The 15,390-nt window shown below is 45.6% G+C and overlaps 1 protein-coding gene across 2 annotated transcripts; it reads right to left on the reverse strand.

The window, feature by feature from the left end:
* Positions 1–4,842: 4,842 nt before the first annotated feature.
* Positions 4,843–14,893, reverse strand: kcna1b (potassium voltage-gated channel, shaker-related subfamily, member 1b). 2 transcript variants are annotated; one of them, XM_034578256.1, is made up of 2 exons: positions 14,882–14,893; positions 4,843–8,246 (listed from the first exon to the last, which is right to left on the reverse strand). In XM_034578256.1, the coding sequence occupies exon 2, from the start codon at positions 8,021–8,023 to the stop codon at positions 6,533–6,535; it is 1,491 nt and encodes a 496-aa protein (XP_034434147.1). In that variant the 5' UTR covers positions 8,024–8,246; positions 14,882–14,893; the 3' UTR covers positions 4,843–6,532. The 2 variants fall into 2 exon arrangements, with proteins under 2 accessions (XP_034434147.1, XP_034434146.1); XM_034578255.1 differs by lacking the exon at positions 14,882–14,893 and adding an exon at positions 8,515–9,027 and having other exon boundaries at positions 4,843–8,224.
* Between the last annotated feature and the right edge of the window lie 497 nt (positions 14,894–15,390).

Here is a 15,390-nt window from a genome sequence, read left to right on the forward strand (position 1 = left end):
AAAGAATCATTAATGAGTTCTTGGTTCTTTGACTGGATCAGAAACTGATCTATTTATTTTCCACATTAGAGTCTGTTGCTCTTCCTGTGGCGTGTCAGTGATCATGTCGGTGCAGTCGGCCCGGGTCAGCGTGTCCTGACACCGAGCTGCTTCACATGCCAGACTATTTTAGTAAGGTCACATTTACACGTGCTGCTGTTGTGCTCCAGCGTTTGTTTGCTCCTGGACTTCGACTTGGTGTCGTCCTGAAGCGTTTCTGCATCTAATCAGAGGAAAGTGTGAATCTTCTGCTTGGATTCTGTGAAACACCTTTTCCAACCTGCACAGATTGTCCACGCAGGTCTTTGTCTTGGATTAAAACACAACGACTGTTGTTGCACCTGCATGAAGAGTGTAATTGGATGGTTGTTGACCACATGACAGTTCAGGTGTAAACACACAGAATCACAACAGAGGGAACCAGCTGACCAATCAGAGCAGGGCCTTTCAGGAGGGGGGGTCTTAAAGAGACAGGAGCTAAGACCTAGTGAGACAGAGGCTGAAGAGAGGAGCTGCAGCGACGGACAGTCTGAGGACATGTTTGATTAGAGCATGAAAACATTTTACAGTTACAACAGTTTCCACCTTGAACCTTCAATAATCAACAAACAGCAGAGTCATATCTTTCAAAATTTATTGAAACTGTTGTAATATGATGACGTCAGAATGGACATAACTTGTCGACTAACCTTGCATAGGTTACAGACGATGATGCCTCACCAACAGATGACAGACACTGCGCACGGCAGCGAGAACCATGAAGAAAGAGAGTGGACGTACTGCAAAGTGAGCGACTCCGGGGTTTTAAACAACCCAGTGATGAGCACATTTCATTTTTTACATATTCATTTATTCTCTTTTCTTGTTTCAGTCGTCGTGGTCAGGACGAGACTTTGGCTTCTCACGGTGAGTTCGGACGAGAGGGAACAGACGAACTGAACCAGCGAGTCCCGAAATAAACCTCCGGCTAAAAATAGAGCCTTAAAAAAACGATGTTCTGAAGAGAGAAACCGTGGAGCGACGATAATACTGATGATGACGTCTCATCGCAGCAGCGCTCATTTATTTTAATGATATGATCATGTCCCTCGTGCACGATGAGACGTCACTTTGTCTTTGCACCTCAAGACTATTTTCATACCTGAAATTCGTCTGTGCATCATCATCATCATCATCATCATCATCATCATCATCATCATCATCATCATCAGAGTTGTGACATTTAAAAAAACTTCACTTTGAAAACTTGTGAAACACGATGCACAGTTTCTTTTTTTCAGAATTTCTCTGAAATGCTGAAATAAAAGTGTCAGTTAAAGCTGCACTAATCTTTTTTACTCTTATAGTTTTTCAATTGAATGAATTTCCCGGTTCTTCCATTTACAGGTTTACTAACATTTTGAAAGAGACTAAAATCAACTAATGCAGCTTTAAGTGATTTAAGTGATTCCTACAATCTTTTCTTCAACTCTACATTGATCACACACGTCAACAATGAAAAATGATTTTCCAAATATCCTGTGAACAGAACACGTGTAGGAGAAGTGGTTGATATGCAGCCGATCAGAGATAAATCACACGAGGAGAAATCGATTCAGCAGTTGACACTTGGCAGTTGAAAGCTTGTAAAATGACAATATTCTGTGTAAATAAAAATCCTGGACTTTAATTTGAAAGTGCCAGTGATTTCCCCTGTTTGCTGCATATCAAACAAAATGATTTTCTAAAAAAGAAATGACACACGAGCGTCCATCTACAAAACGGTTCCTGTTTTGTGAATCTTCGTCCGTTGAGCTGCTCTGATGATAAGAAACGACTAGAAAACATTATTTGGTCCCTTCAGTGTTCTACAGTGAAAACACCACGAATGTGAACAGACAGAAATTAAAACCACAAGACGGCCGACTACCCTGATGTGGATTCGAGTCACGAATTTGAAAGAGTTGTCAAGAAAATGTGAAGTTTCTAATTTGCCCTCCTGTGGAACGTGTTGAACACGTAGCACCTGGTTTTATTCTTTACTTCTTTGATTAAAGGGATTTTTTTCATCACACGTTCAACAGCAGTTTGTAGAATGGGCCTTTTCAACAGGTTGATGACACACAGCTGATTCTCATTGCACTGGCCAGTAAAACCAGTCAAACCACACGTCCCAGTTGAGATGAACATGCACGATGACGTCAATCACTCACAGCAGCTTCACAGGATTTACAGATTTCACAGGATGTGTGTTTCCATGGTTACGTGACAAAACGTGGTTAACGTTGGGAAACAGTCGCGGATACACAATGTCACCTGACTTCCCTCTTTGCTCCTGTCATAACAACTGCAGCCACTAGGGGTCACCAAACAAAATACAACCATTGTTCATAATAAGCTTCCGCACAGACAAGCTGCAGGACGGATCCAGAGAGAAGTGGTCCTCCAGATCTTTTGGACCCTCTACATGAGGTCATGTGATAATAGTTCTGTTACGGAACAATTCAAATCCTCAGTTTTGTATCAACTTCAGCACAGAAAGAATTATATGACACCACTGAAAAAACCTCCAGGAGCAACAAGTCATTAGAGCTCATCTTCTTACTAATCCGATAGGTTAAGAAATAAAGATGTCCTCCCTGTAAACAAATCCCTACTTGAGTTTAGAGAAGTCAGAGGTGAATTAAAAGGTCACGTTGATAAAAGTGAGCACCATGAAAATGTGGAACATTCAGGACGAACACGTAAGAGACAGTTTCACTCCAGCAGTGATTTGCACAAAATGGAAATGTAAGACACTAAAGCACATTCAATGTGGATTCCTTTAGTTCACGTCAGCCTCAGTGAGCACTGAGTGTCTCAGCAGCTTCAGGGTCAGTGATTCCATCGTCTCGTCGTCCACAGGAAACTCCCTCACACAGACATGTGCTCCGCTCTCACTGCAAAACAACACAGCAGCAGCAGCAGCGCCATTTTGCAGGCGTGTAGAGAGACTAGCGCCTGTGGTGATGTTCAGCAGCTCTGCAGAGGAAACACCGACCCTCACGTCCATCACATCTCTGCACAGCAGCAGCATCCTTCAAATCTCTTATTGTCTCATTTCTTCAGCCTCGATCGCTGAGCTGCCGAGTCGGGATCACACGTCACTGCAGCTCTTTCTGAGAAGCAGCAGCAGTGAGGGAGATGAACCACAAAGCAGCTCGTGACTCAAGACTCGTGTTTGTGACCCACACATATTAGCATGTGTCCAGAGGATTCTACAGAGAGCAGATCTGATATTCAGCAGAAGATATTGGTCCCAGTAACCAGACAGTGGCAGTGTTGAGAGCAGCCAGGGGGCGCTGTTCAGCTCAGCTCACAGTCGCCTCCGGCAGCGAGAGCAGGAGAAGCTGTTGCTGCTGATTACGCTGCAGATCTGAGTCTGTCTCTAAGTTTGTTGAGCTGAGGACGCTGAGGTCATGTGCAAGTTTTTGCAACTGACAATATTTAACGTTAAAAAATATAAATCTGGTGACATTTCAAAACATTCCTAACATTTTAAATGTCGTGTACAGAGTGAAATCCAGTACAAATATCAGAAACACAGATCAGTGATCAGTGACATGCTCCTTCATCACCATGAACACACACACTGCTGCTGCAAATCCATCCACCACTGAAAATAGTCCCCAGCACCATCAGCAGAATGACGTACTGGGCCAAGGTCTCCAGAGCTCTCCAAGCTAACTCCCATTAGTCATTTCAAATTGTCCAAGTGAAGTAAAGACAGTAATTAGGAGCCTGAATTAGCTTCAGAACATGATCTGAACCATGTTAATCCAAACAGCTCAGAGGACCCAACACTCAGCTGCTGTCACAAACCACACAAAACCTCTTAAGACTTTTAGATTCTGAGTTTTACTTCTGTTCAAACAGAAATCTGCTGTCAATCAAATGTTGATCATGTTAAAAGCTACCGGCTCCTATCAGCTTCTAGTTCAGGGGCTAATGTCGGTTTCTACTTTGGCCTGAAGTCAGTGACAAGACTTTAAATTGGTAAATTGCCAGATGGCTAATAAAACAACTAGCTTCATTAGCCAATAACCAGATTTCTCAGTAAATTGCTTCGCAGTTAGCATCTGTCAGCTACAACAGCTGATCCAGCAACTGACTCATGTGTCTGCTTCAGTTTGGACGACATGATTCATGTAGAGTTTGAAGTTGAAAGTATTCGGAGGCTCCCGGTGTTTGTGACGCACTTTGCTTCACTGACGTTTACGACGTCTCTACCACGATGATGGTGACGTGTCATCGTCACAATTATAATACTGAAGGAAATAAACAGAGAATCTCCAACTCACACATGTGAGAAAACAACCTTTGTCTTTTCACTTCCTGATTTGAAAGCATCGGTCTGTTAATCGTGCTCTGCAGCCGTGTGTCATCAACCAGGAGTTAGGTCCAATAACTGTGGCCCATGAATAAGGAATATTTTCATAGTGTACATGGACCCCTCTTGTTTTCCAGATGTGCAGGGAGTAGTGCATCTTGATGGCAGGAGAAGTGAAGCTGCACACTGTAAGCTCTTTGTCTTCTGTTGTAACGGGAGGCACTTTAGTCAATTCAATAATGAGACGGGGTTGAAGGCACTAGAAACTAATTTTAGATAATATCTCTGAAAATTGTTAAACACTACTGCTTTCCTTCTTGAAACTTTTTAAATAAAAGATCAAATGGCAAACGAGGTCACAAATCACATCAAATGATCCCATGCACTTCATCGTCAAAGATCAGAGCTTTAAACAAACCCAAGAGGAGGATGTAACTTCTGAAATGTCTTTTTTTAAAGAGATTTGTCTCTTGTGATTTTTTTTTTGTTGTTTTTCTCTTTTTTGTCCCGTCCGGCCTTCAGCTCCGTCATGCACCATATCCTGTTGTTAGCTTGACAATAGTGAGGAGCAGGATCGTCCCCAGCTCCGAGGTCCCTCCACAACTGCAAGCAATTAAATACTGACATCATGCATTGAGTATACGTAGCTATACCATAGCTAATTAGGCCATAATGCTTTAGTATTCTGACATGCCGTGATCTTCGAAAAAGAAGTGTTCCTGTTCCCATAATGATTTTTAACATTCAACACTTAAATGCTTTGAAATAAATTAAACAATAATAAATAGCAGTGCACTTTGGTGAAAACAAATGAGAGAAAAAATCCGAAAGGAGAAGATGAAGGTCAAAGAAGAAAGGACTGTAAAAATAAAAATGAGGTAACATCTTGTGCATGCCGATATAAGAGAGAAGAGAGTCTCCACATGCTTTTATATAAAGGAGCGTTGCATGGCATCGTACAGGGAACCTCCAGCCGACCTGTAGCAGCAGTGCAGATAATCCTCCGCTCGGCACACGTCTCCTTTGTGTCTCATAAGGTGCCTGAAACACTTCAATCAACATCTGGCGTCGAGGTAAAAGTTCCCTGGATGTGCCGCAGAAGAACACGTGTCCACTGTAATCCACTGCAACGTGTCTCCTCCGGGAGTCGTCCTCCGACAGGTTCCTCACTCTCAGCTGGGCCTCGTTTCATTAGCACGTCTTCTTATCCTAAAGCTCCAGTCTGTGGTACAAAGCCAGGAAGGTGTGGAGGAGATTTACTGATAAATTATTGTGTTCAACAGTGAATAAATTCATCAGACTCTGAATATTCAGATTCTCTTCCTCACTTTGGTCATTCAAACATTTAGTTTTTCTCTTTTGAATCTTCTAAATCACACGAACTTGCTTTTATCTTCTATTTTACTGTTGTTAAACCCTGTTTGTGTGTTTTTACGTCACTTTGTCTCTTGTATCTGCTCTTTATGCCTTTGTGTCACATGTAAAGCACTTTGAAGGAATTGTCTTCTCGTTAAGAGGCTGTGCAGATATACACTTGCATTATCTTGTCTGAATTGGTTCCTTCAAGTTTACTAGCGCTTGTTTCTTAAATGATTTATTCTGCTCCTTTTGGTGCATCTATCTGTTTCCACAAATAGCTGCAGAGAAAAGGAAATTGAGACTTTGACGCTAACACCAGGTTGTGTTCAAACACTCTAACTTTAAAGTAAGTCCACGTGCAACATGGCCAAAAATACCCCGTCCCTGGTCAAGGTCACATGACGTTATCAGGCTTCTTTCCTTAGGACTGACCTCTGGAGGTCATGAAAACTAACAAACTGGTCGTTCCTGTGCAAAACATGTTGTTCAGCTTTAATTCTTTTTGCAGAATTAAGGATTTCAAAGGTAAAAGCAACTAAATAAATAGAATAATTTATCAAAAATCTTCCCTGACACCTGCCGATCTTTGTCCTATTGCCAAACTAATCCCTTGTTAGTTTTTTTTGGATGAAATTACTTGTACAAATTTACCATGTGAGCCTGGAAACTATGAGTCTTCACACATGTTTGAATGTATCTATGCAAAAGAAGAGAATAAAATGCACCAATGGAGATAAAGCATCCAGATATTTCTACAGTATTTACACTGGTGCGACAGACGCGGCCTCACACGTCGGTGAGAAGTTTCCCCTTGTTCACACAGTTCTGGCTCGGAGCCGTGCAGTTGGCAGTTCTAAGGTTCGCTTCCCTAAAGTTATCGATGCTGTTGTTCATGTCCTCGTCTATCTCCATGTACTCCGACTTGCTGACCACCGACGAGCTGCGGCGACTCGAGTTGGTGTCCGACGCCAGGTTCTGGTTGCTAACGTTGAGCAGCTGGGCCTGTTCCTCGCCTTCCGTCTCCCGGTGGTAGAAGTAGTTGAAGTTGGACACGATGACCGGCACCGGCAGCGCGATGGTTAACACGCCGGCGATGGCGCACAGCGAGCCCACGATCTTCCCTCCGATGGTCACGGGGTACATGTCCCCATAGCCGACGGTCGTCATAGACACCACCGCCCACCAGAAAGCGTCCGGGATGCTGGTGAAGAACGACTCCTTCTCCTCGGCCTCTGCGAAGTACACGGCGCTGGAGAACAAAATCACGCCGATAAAGAGGAAGAAGATGAGCAGGCCCAGCTCCCGCATGCTGGCCTTCAGAGTTTGCCCCAGAATCTGGAGCCCCTTGGAGTGTCGGGACAGTTTAAAGATCCTGAAGACCCTCACCAGGCGGATCACCCTGAGAATGGCCAGAGACGTGGCCTGCTCCCCTCCTCCTTTACCCTCCTTGTTCTCTTGGTCGTCCGCCAGCTCTGTGCCAAGTGTGATGAAGTACGGGATTATAGCCACAATGTCGATAGAGTTCATCATGTTTTTAAAGAACGCCGCTTTGCTGGGGCAAGCGAAAAAGCGAACTATCAACTCAAAGGAAAACCAGATGATGCACAGCGTCTCCACCACAAAGAACGGGTCCGTGAGGACGTTGGGTTTATAAAATACAGTCGTGTTTCCTACCACCTGCATGCGGCCGCTGGCGTCCTCCTTCAGCTCAGGTAGTGTCTCCAAACAAAATATGACTATTGAAATAAGAATAACCATCACAGAGACGATGGCGATCCCCCGCGCCGGGCCGGAACTCTCCGGATGCTCGAAGAGGAGCCAGATCTGCCGCTGGAACTCCTTCTCCGGCAGGGGGCGCTCCTCTTCCCGAATAAACCCCTCGTCCTCACGAAATTTCTCCATAGCCTCTGCGCCGAGTTCGTAGAATTTAATCTCCTCTGAGAACATATCCAGAGGCACGTTGACCGGTCTTCTCAGCCGTCCCCCGGATTGGTAATAATACAAGATGGCGTCAAAGCTTGGTCGGTTCCGGTCAAAGAAATACTCGTTTCGTAAGGGGTCGAAGTAGCGCATCCTCTTCTTAGGGTTCCCGAGGAGGGTTTCCGGGAACTGGGCGAGGGTTTTGAGCTGGGTCTCGAAGCGCAGCCCCGAGATGTTGATGACGACCCGCTCGCAGCAGTCGTGGTCATCGTGGTCGTCATCGGGCGGGTAGAGGTCCTGTGGATGACCCGGGAGGGTGGAGGTCTCATCCATGTTGTCTGTGGACACCACAGTCATCCTTCCTGGGGGGGTTGGGCAGACAGGAAGAGGAAGTGGTGTGAGGAAGTGGGGAGGGAGGTGGGGCAGGTCGGAGGGCAGAAGCTCCTAAAGAGACCAGGAGCTGTGCAAAGCCTCCCTCTCCATCACCATCATCACCATCATCTCCATCATCTCCATCATCTCCGAGATGAACATCCTCCCCTCACAGCTTCATCTGACCTGGAACAAACAAACCATCAGTCTGCTGGTTCTCATTCATTCTCCTCCTGCTCCTCTGCAGAGCTTCTTGTTTGTCAGCAGCAGCAGAATCACGCAGCAGCTGCATCTGCTGTATTTTTACCGCATACATCAAGTTTGCGGGGCCGCTGCGCTGCTTCTGCGCGCACGTCAGGTTTCACTCATGCATCAAGTACAGTCCGGGCACATGAAGGTTTCACACATGAACACATGAATTCAGTCTAAACACAACATCCGATGCTCAAAGATGGAGACGTCAAATAAAAGCGTACCTGCGCTGAGGTGGAGAACAGGAGGTGGAACGTCCGCCCCGCAACTTGGCTTTAATTCTAATATCGCTTTACAGTATCTCTGAAATATTAATAGACTATGTTGTCTTGGTCAACATCCGTATCCTCTTGGTGTTGGTTTTCAGCGTCGAGCGGAGCAGCCCGCAGGAGGAGGAGGAGGAGGAGGAGGAGAAGGAGGAGGAGGAGGAGGAGGAGGAGGAAGATCCGCGGCTCCGCAGCAAAAACCCGCACTGACAGCTTTTAATGAAAATCATGCTGGAGAGAAGGAGGACGCAGAGAGAGAGAGGGAGCGAGAGGAGCAGGATGGAGGGAGCAGAGAGGAGCGGACTCTGCAGCATCAGCACAGCTCAGCGGCTCCTGGGGTTTTCTACTCAAAACACCGAGAACCGGGGAAGAGGAGGAGGACTGCGATCATTTAGAAGCATATTGCAGGAGGAGAGGAGGGAAGGAGCGAAGGAGGGAAGGAGGGAAGGAGGGAAGGAGGGAGGGGTTAGAGAGAGAGAGAGACAGAGAGCGAGAGAGAGGGAGGAGGAGGTGGGGGGTTCGACGCAATGCAGACAGACTGTAACACAGTCACTTCTCCAGTCGCTTATATACGAGAGTGTGTGTGTGTGTGTGTGTGTGTGTGTGTGTGTGTGTGTGTGTGTGTGTGTGTGTGGAGCAGGTTGTGCACGATTCATCAAACATCTATGATAAAGAAGCTTCATGGTCACAAACATGATTCCTCTGCATCAGGTTATATAACCACGAGTTCAATATGTTCCTGCAGCTTCTGAATCTGGTTCTCCGGTTCTCCGGTTCTCCGGTTCTCCGGTTCTCTGGTTCTCTGGTTCTCTGGTTCTCTGGTTCTCCGGTTCTCCGGTTCTCCGGTTCTCCGGTTCTCTGGTTCTCTGGTTCTCCGGTTCTCCGGTTCTCCGGTTCTCTGGTTCTCCGGTTCTCCGGTTCTCTGGTTCTGATTGGCTGACTCTCTGACTCCTGGAATCTGCAGCAGGAAGTGGCTCACACTCTCTGTAATTGGCTGCTGAAGCACTTTGCCTGTTGGTCTAACTCTCTCCATGTTGCCATGGTAACGGGGAGAAAACAGCAGGTCCATTTTTTATTTTTTTTAAAGCATCAATTTGTGTCTCTGGTGTTAAAGTACGTGACGCGAGGATTGAAGTGAGCTTCAGACTGAAGGTGGATCAATAACATGATCAGCTGATACGAGGTTCAAGGTACGGAGGCCCAATGCTGCCAGAACAAAGGGAAACAGGACAGGAAATGTAAGGAGGGACTAAATTAAAATAAAAAGTCAAATCGACAAGACAACAGAGCTTCAATCAAAGTCACTCATAGATATCAGTCCTCTGATTTACCTATTTCTATAATTAAGATGTATTCTTCAGAAATCAAGTAAATCAAACTAAGGCCACAGATTTACTTCCTGTTTCATAAACGACCAGAAGCAAAATGATGGTTCACATACCGTCTACACATGTTACAGGAGTACTCCACTAGAGGGCGCACCACACAACTCGGAGCTGGATATGCACTTTGTGACTAAAAACAGTGGAAATTCACGTCCGCCCCTACACTGCCCCCTACTGTTCCTGTCTGTATTGCATCTTGCTGATGCGTAGCATTAATTAATCGGATACACCAATAAAAAATCTTTGTTGCTCATATAAACCATGAATAAACGTCTGATGCAGCTTGAGTCCATATGTCAATCAGGGTCGTCCACTTGATTTGAACACGGAGCCTCGCGTGCTGATAACTGAGATAACGAACTGAGGATTTACTTCAGTATAAAACTCAAACCTGGAGACGCTGCGAAGCTTCAACTTTATCTGAGCTTCTGAGACTCAGCGTGAATTCACAGGACGTTAATCTCACCTCTATTGTGAGTCAGGTCGGACGAGTGAGTGCAGCTCTGGGATGTGACGCTCAAGTCTGAGACGCTCTGTTCACGGGAGATATGTCTTTTACTGGCAGAGGATTTATCAACCGTCTTCAAAATTCAGATACGGAAACTCGTGTGTTCACGAGGCTTAAAATAGAAATAAAGACGTCAGAGGAAAATCAGCAGGTTTTAGTCAGAAGCTTGACTTTCATTTAAGAACTCTCCTCTGCGTTCAGTGCAGCTCTGAAGCTCCTGTACAGAAGGAGTCTGGTTATCATATTATTTTCATACAACAGATTTAAGGAAGAATCAACCACGTCTGTGGCTCTGAGCCCATCGATTCCTCTCTATTGACCCTGAAGACAGTTTTTACAAGGCTGCTTTAAATAAAATTAATATTCAACAACATCCTCATTAAACCTGGAGACAAGTTGAATTTGAGGATGAGGTACATTTCTTGTTTTACTGTCCCGTTTATGATATGAAGTGAATTCATGATGAATCCTGATGAGACGCTGCTGAATGGAGCTCGAAGGGTTAAAGCAGAATATTAACGTGAGAGCTTATTGATCCGCTGGTCACCGAAGGTTTGAACATTGGGTTGAGCTCCAAAATAAAAGCAACACAATCTGTGTAAGAGTTTATTTTATTGTTTTTTTTTATTTTACAGAAAATCATTTAGTTTTTCCTGTAAAAATAAATCAGTGATGACAGAAGGAAGCTTCAGGAGACCTTTGACATTCAGCACCTCGGACAGCTCCTCCTCCGACGTCTCGTGATGGTTCAGTTTCTGTTCTGGTTCAGGTTTCTGTTCTGGTTCAGTTTCTGTTCTGGTTCAGGTTTCTGTTCTGGTTCAGTTTCTGTTCTGGTTCAGGTTTCTGTTCTGGTTCAGGTTTCTGTTCTGGTTCAGTTTTCTGTTCTGGTTCAGTTTCTGTTCTGGTTCAGGTTTCTGTTCTGGTTCAGTTTTCTGTTCTGGTTCAGTTTCTGTTCTGGTTCAGGTTTCTGTTCTGGTTCAGGTTTCTGTTCTGGTTCAGTTTTCTGTTCTGGTTCAGGTTTCTGTTCTGGTTCAGTTTCTGTTCTGGTTCAGGTTTCTGTTCTGGTTCAGTTTCTGTTCTGGTTCAGTTTCTGTTCTGGTTCAGTTTCTGTTCTGGTTCAGGTTTCTGTTCTGGTTCAGGTTTCTGTTCTGGTTCAGTTTCTGTTCTGGTTGAATCCTGGTTCTTCGGGCAGTTGGACATCAGCAGGTCAGAGCTGTTTGTTGGCAGCAGGAGTGAAGCTCAGCAGACGGACGAGCGGTCGGCAGGAAGTCGGGAGATCAGCAGGAACCGTCCCAGTTTTATTAATAACACAGAAACAAAGATGGATGAAGAGATTCTTCTGTTCAGATGATGAAATAACATCTTTACACCAAATGAGAGATGATTTTAATTAACTTCTGTAGTTTTATCAACCCTTAAGTTTGTTAGGCTTAATAAGGATTTTTAAAATGTGTTAAAGTTCATATTTAAATATATTTTGATGTATTGATACTTTTTTACGAAAATAAAGTCAAAGCGCCTCCATCGCCCCCTGGTGGCTGGCTGCATTATGGGTCATAAACCCAGCCTCCTCCATGTTAGCAGATGGGACATGGACCAAAGAATCTCAGGGCCAAGCAGCCGTCTGAATAAAGGTTGAATGTTTTCTAGTTTCTTTTCGTTTCCCTGAATCGTGTGTTAAACCTCCAACGACTAGTTTGGCAACATTTCAAAACAAAAGTTCTTCTTCAAATTAAAAGCATCTAGCAGGAAAGGAACAGAAAAGGTAAATATGTGTTAAAGTGTGTTTTGTGTAACAGGAGTGTGTCCTTGTGTGTGAGTGTGTGGTGCAGATGAAGGTTGTGACTGAACTCTATTTGTAGTTCCAGTGTTAGTTTGTCACTGGGACTGTCCGACAGCTGGGAGACGTTCTGCTGCGCGGCTGCTCCAACCAAATGTCGTCTGCATGAAGTGGTGAATTCCTCAAAACTAAATTTAGTCCGAAGAGACGCCAGTGGGACAGAACTCATCTCTGAGTGAGCAACACACAAATAAAAGTCATTGAGGATCCGTAGTGTTTGAGACATGTGGAGTTCCAGGACTCAGCAGCACCTGTGAGCTGAACAATCCTCCACACGTTTGACCCCCGGCTCCAGAGTAGACGCATCGTGTAGTGAACAGAAAACAAAGGGCTTGGTGTTCGCTCAGCCGTGTGCAGCCAATCTGCAGAGAGCAAAGAGGAATGAGGAGCTTCAGTCCATATGTTTTCATCACCTTTGACCCCAGAGGCTTAATGTGCAGGATTATAATCCACTTTGACTTTAGATGAAGCCAATGTCTTTGTCAGGAATCCCACAGATGTGGTTCAGGCTGAACAGAGGATGTAGAATCAGCTCTTTTACCAAAGGTCACGAGTGTTGACTCCAGAGTCTCGTTAGTTCATCAGACGGCTGTGTCTCAGTCTGAGGCCGTGGACGAGAAATGTCCTGAAAGTCTGCATCACTAACTGTCGTCTGGAGATCTGAAGAGAACAGATGCTGCTCAGCTGCATTATGGGAAATGTAGGTTAAAGACCTTTTGGGACTTTTGACCCATATTAGATATAAAATGTCCTGATATCTTGACCTCGGCTGCACATATTCTTATTTGTTGAGTCCACAAACTTCATATCATCATCACCTTTGCCAGGGAGCTCGTCTCTCTGTCAGTTTGCTTGTTTGTCAGCACGATTGCACAAAAACTACAAAACTGGATCAAAGTGCGGATCCAAGATCATTTTGTCTCTTCTTCAACATCGTGTGATCAGATGTTTTTCAACATTTTCACAGATTTCTTCATCTCAGTTCTTAAATTGATGGATTTTGATGAGAACAATCAGACACAGTCAGAGGACGGGTGTTTACGAGTGTGTGTGACTTGGTGAAGATCCAGAGGATTTCCATGTGGTTTCATCAGGAGACTTGGTGAAGGGGTGATTTGTCCTGAGTGATGTTCTACTTGTCTCATTGTTTTATCCTGTGTTTGTTAGAAGAGTCACATCTGTGATCAACTGTCCACAGGTCAAAGTCCACAGTGAGACACGAGGGATTAAAGCAGCTGGACGACGTGTTGGAAACAAATGAAAACAACAACTGAGACGCAGGAAACACGACGGTGACGTGGACCAACAGCTGACGTCGTGCTGAACACACACATTCACACATGGTTTCATCCCTGTGGCGTTCCCTGAAACACGGCGCTGCCTGGCCTGTGTTTTATCTCGTGTTAGATGATCCGTGCAGAGCGCTGCGGCACAAAGGACGAGAAGCTGCCGCCGCCGCCGCCGCTGCTATAACCGGCCGAGTGTCGGATTACAGCTGCTGCTTCACCAACCCTGAAACTGAAGATGGAAGACAGAGCCGCACCGAAAATCCAAGTGGAAAGTTTAATGTGCACTTGAACCTTTGAGAGCGCTCTTAGCCCCTGTCCTCCATCTGCTGCTCGGCCAATCAGCAGCTGACGTTGGCAGTGAGTAAGCTCCTGAAGGCCTCAGCTTCCTCTGCTGGGAACCAGTGATTGGCACCGATGGGCGGAGGATTAGTTTCTTAATTTACACTGCGAACACCAGCGCACTGTTTTGAATTCCAGCTTGTTAGTCGGTCACTGAGAGTCGCTCTGTGAACTTCACCTGCTCACACCGATCCGCTGCTGATCACAGGGACACGAAGCTTTAGAGGTCAATCGACCAATCAGGACGACTTTAAAGTTCTTATCCCAGACAAATTAAATCAACATCCTCTGTAAAAATGATCACGTGTTGTGGTTCATGAGGTTTGAGAAACTCTGACGTCAAGATTCACATGAATAATTAGTTTATCCCCAAAGACCTGAAGCGCTCGTCCTCACTCCTTCTGTCTGGTCAACACGGAACATTTCACTGAGTTCAGATGAATGTGTAGCTCATTAAATTCAGACGTTTTATTAAAGAGTTGTTTGAGTTATTTTACATTCAGCTTCTTTGTGAGAGTTGGATTAGAAACATGAGAGAAACCTTCCTGTGTGTGAGTGAAGAATCAAACTATGAACTGAGGAGTCTCCGTCCGTCCGTCTTTAGATTTTCTCGACATCTGATCATCTTCAGGTTTTGTAGCTGAGGACCTGAGGAAGTTTTCTGTCTGTGTGGTTCTCCAGAAACATCACACAACGTTTTCCTAAATGTTACTTCAGGAAAAAGGTGAAACCACTTTACAACGGCAGCATCCAGGATATTTGAAGTTGATTAATGTCCGGCGTTGGTTTGGCCTGAGGCACAACGATCAATCCTTTTATCTCATGTCGTCACGGAGCCGATAACTGACGCCATGTTTGAGACGCCTCATGACGTCCAACACAAAGACAAGCATGTCCGGCATTGACCAATAGGAGCAGCTGACAGCGCTCAGTCAGAGGAGAAGAAGCCGTTTCCTCTGGTGACGTCTTGCTCCTCGTTAAAGACGGGAAGCAGTGATTGGTTGGAGAACATCATGATGTCACCAGACCACAACACAACAATCTGTTTATTCTAAACAACTTTACACAGTGAACATCTAAACTGTTCAGTCTTCAGGCCGAGCTGTGGACTCTGGTCTTTATGCATCAGGGGAGGAAGAGGAGGAGGAGGAGGGAGAGGAGGAGGAGGAGGAGGGAGAGGAGGAGGAGGGGGACGAGGAGGAGGAGGGGGACGAGGAGGGGGACGAGGAGGAGGGGGACGAGGAGGAGGAGGAGGACGAGGAGGAGGAGGGGGACGAGGAGGGAGACGAGGAGGAGGACGAGGAGGGGGACGAAGAGGAGGAGGGGGACGAGGAGGAGGGGGACGAGGAGGGGGAGGAGGAGGGGGACGAGGAGGGACGCCTCTGCTTCATGCAGACCGACGCTCCATCCCCCACGGCAACACGCCGTCCTGTCATCTCCTGCTTCGTGCTCGTGCCAGAATCAGGGGCAACG

The sequence above is a fragment of the Hippoglossus hippoglossus genome, chromosome 23, assembly GCF_009819705.1.
Source record: "Hippoglossus hippoglossus isolate fHipHip1 chromosome 23, fHipHip1.pri, whole genome shotgun sequence".
Lineage (NCBI taxonomy): Eukaryota > Metazoa > Chordata > Actinopteri > Pleuronectiformes > Pleuronectidae > Hippoglossus > Hippoglossus hippoglossus.

Excerpts from the sequence above, each read along its gene's own strand:
- kcna1b (XM_034578256.1), bottom strand. The coding sequence starts at position 8,023 with ATGACTGTGGTGTCCACAGACAACATGGATGAGACCTCCACCCTCCCG.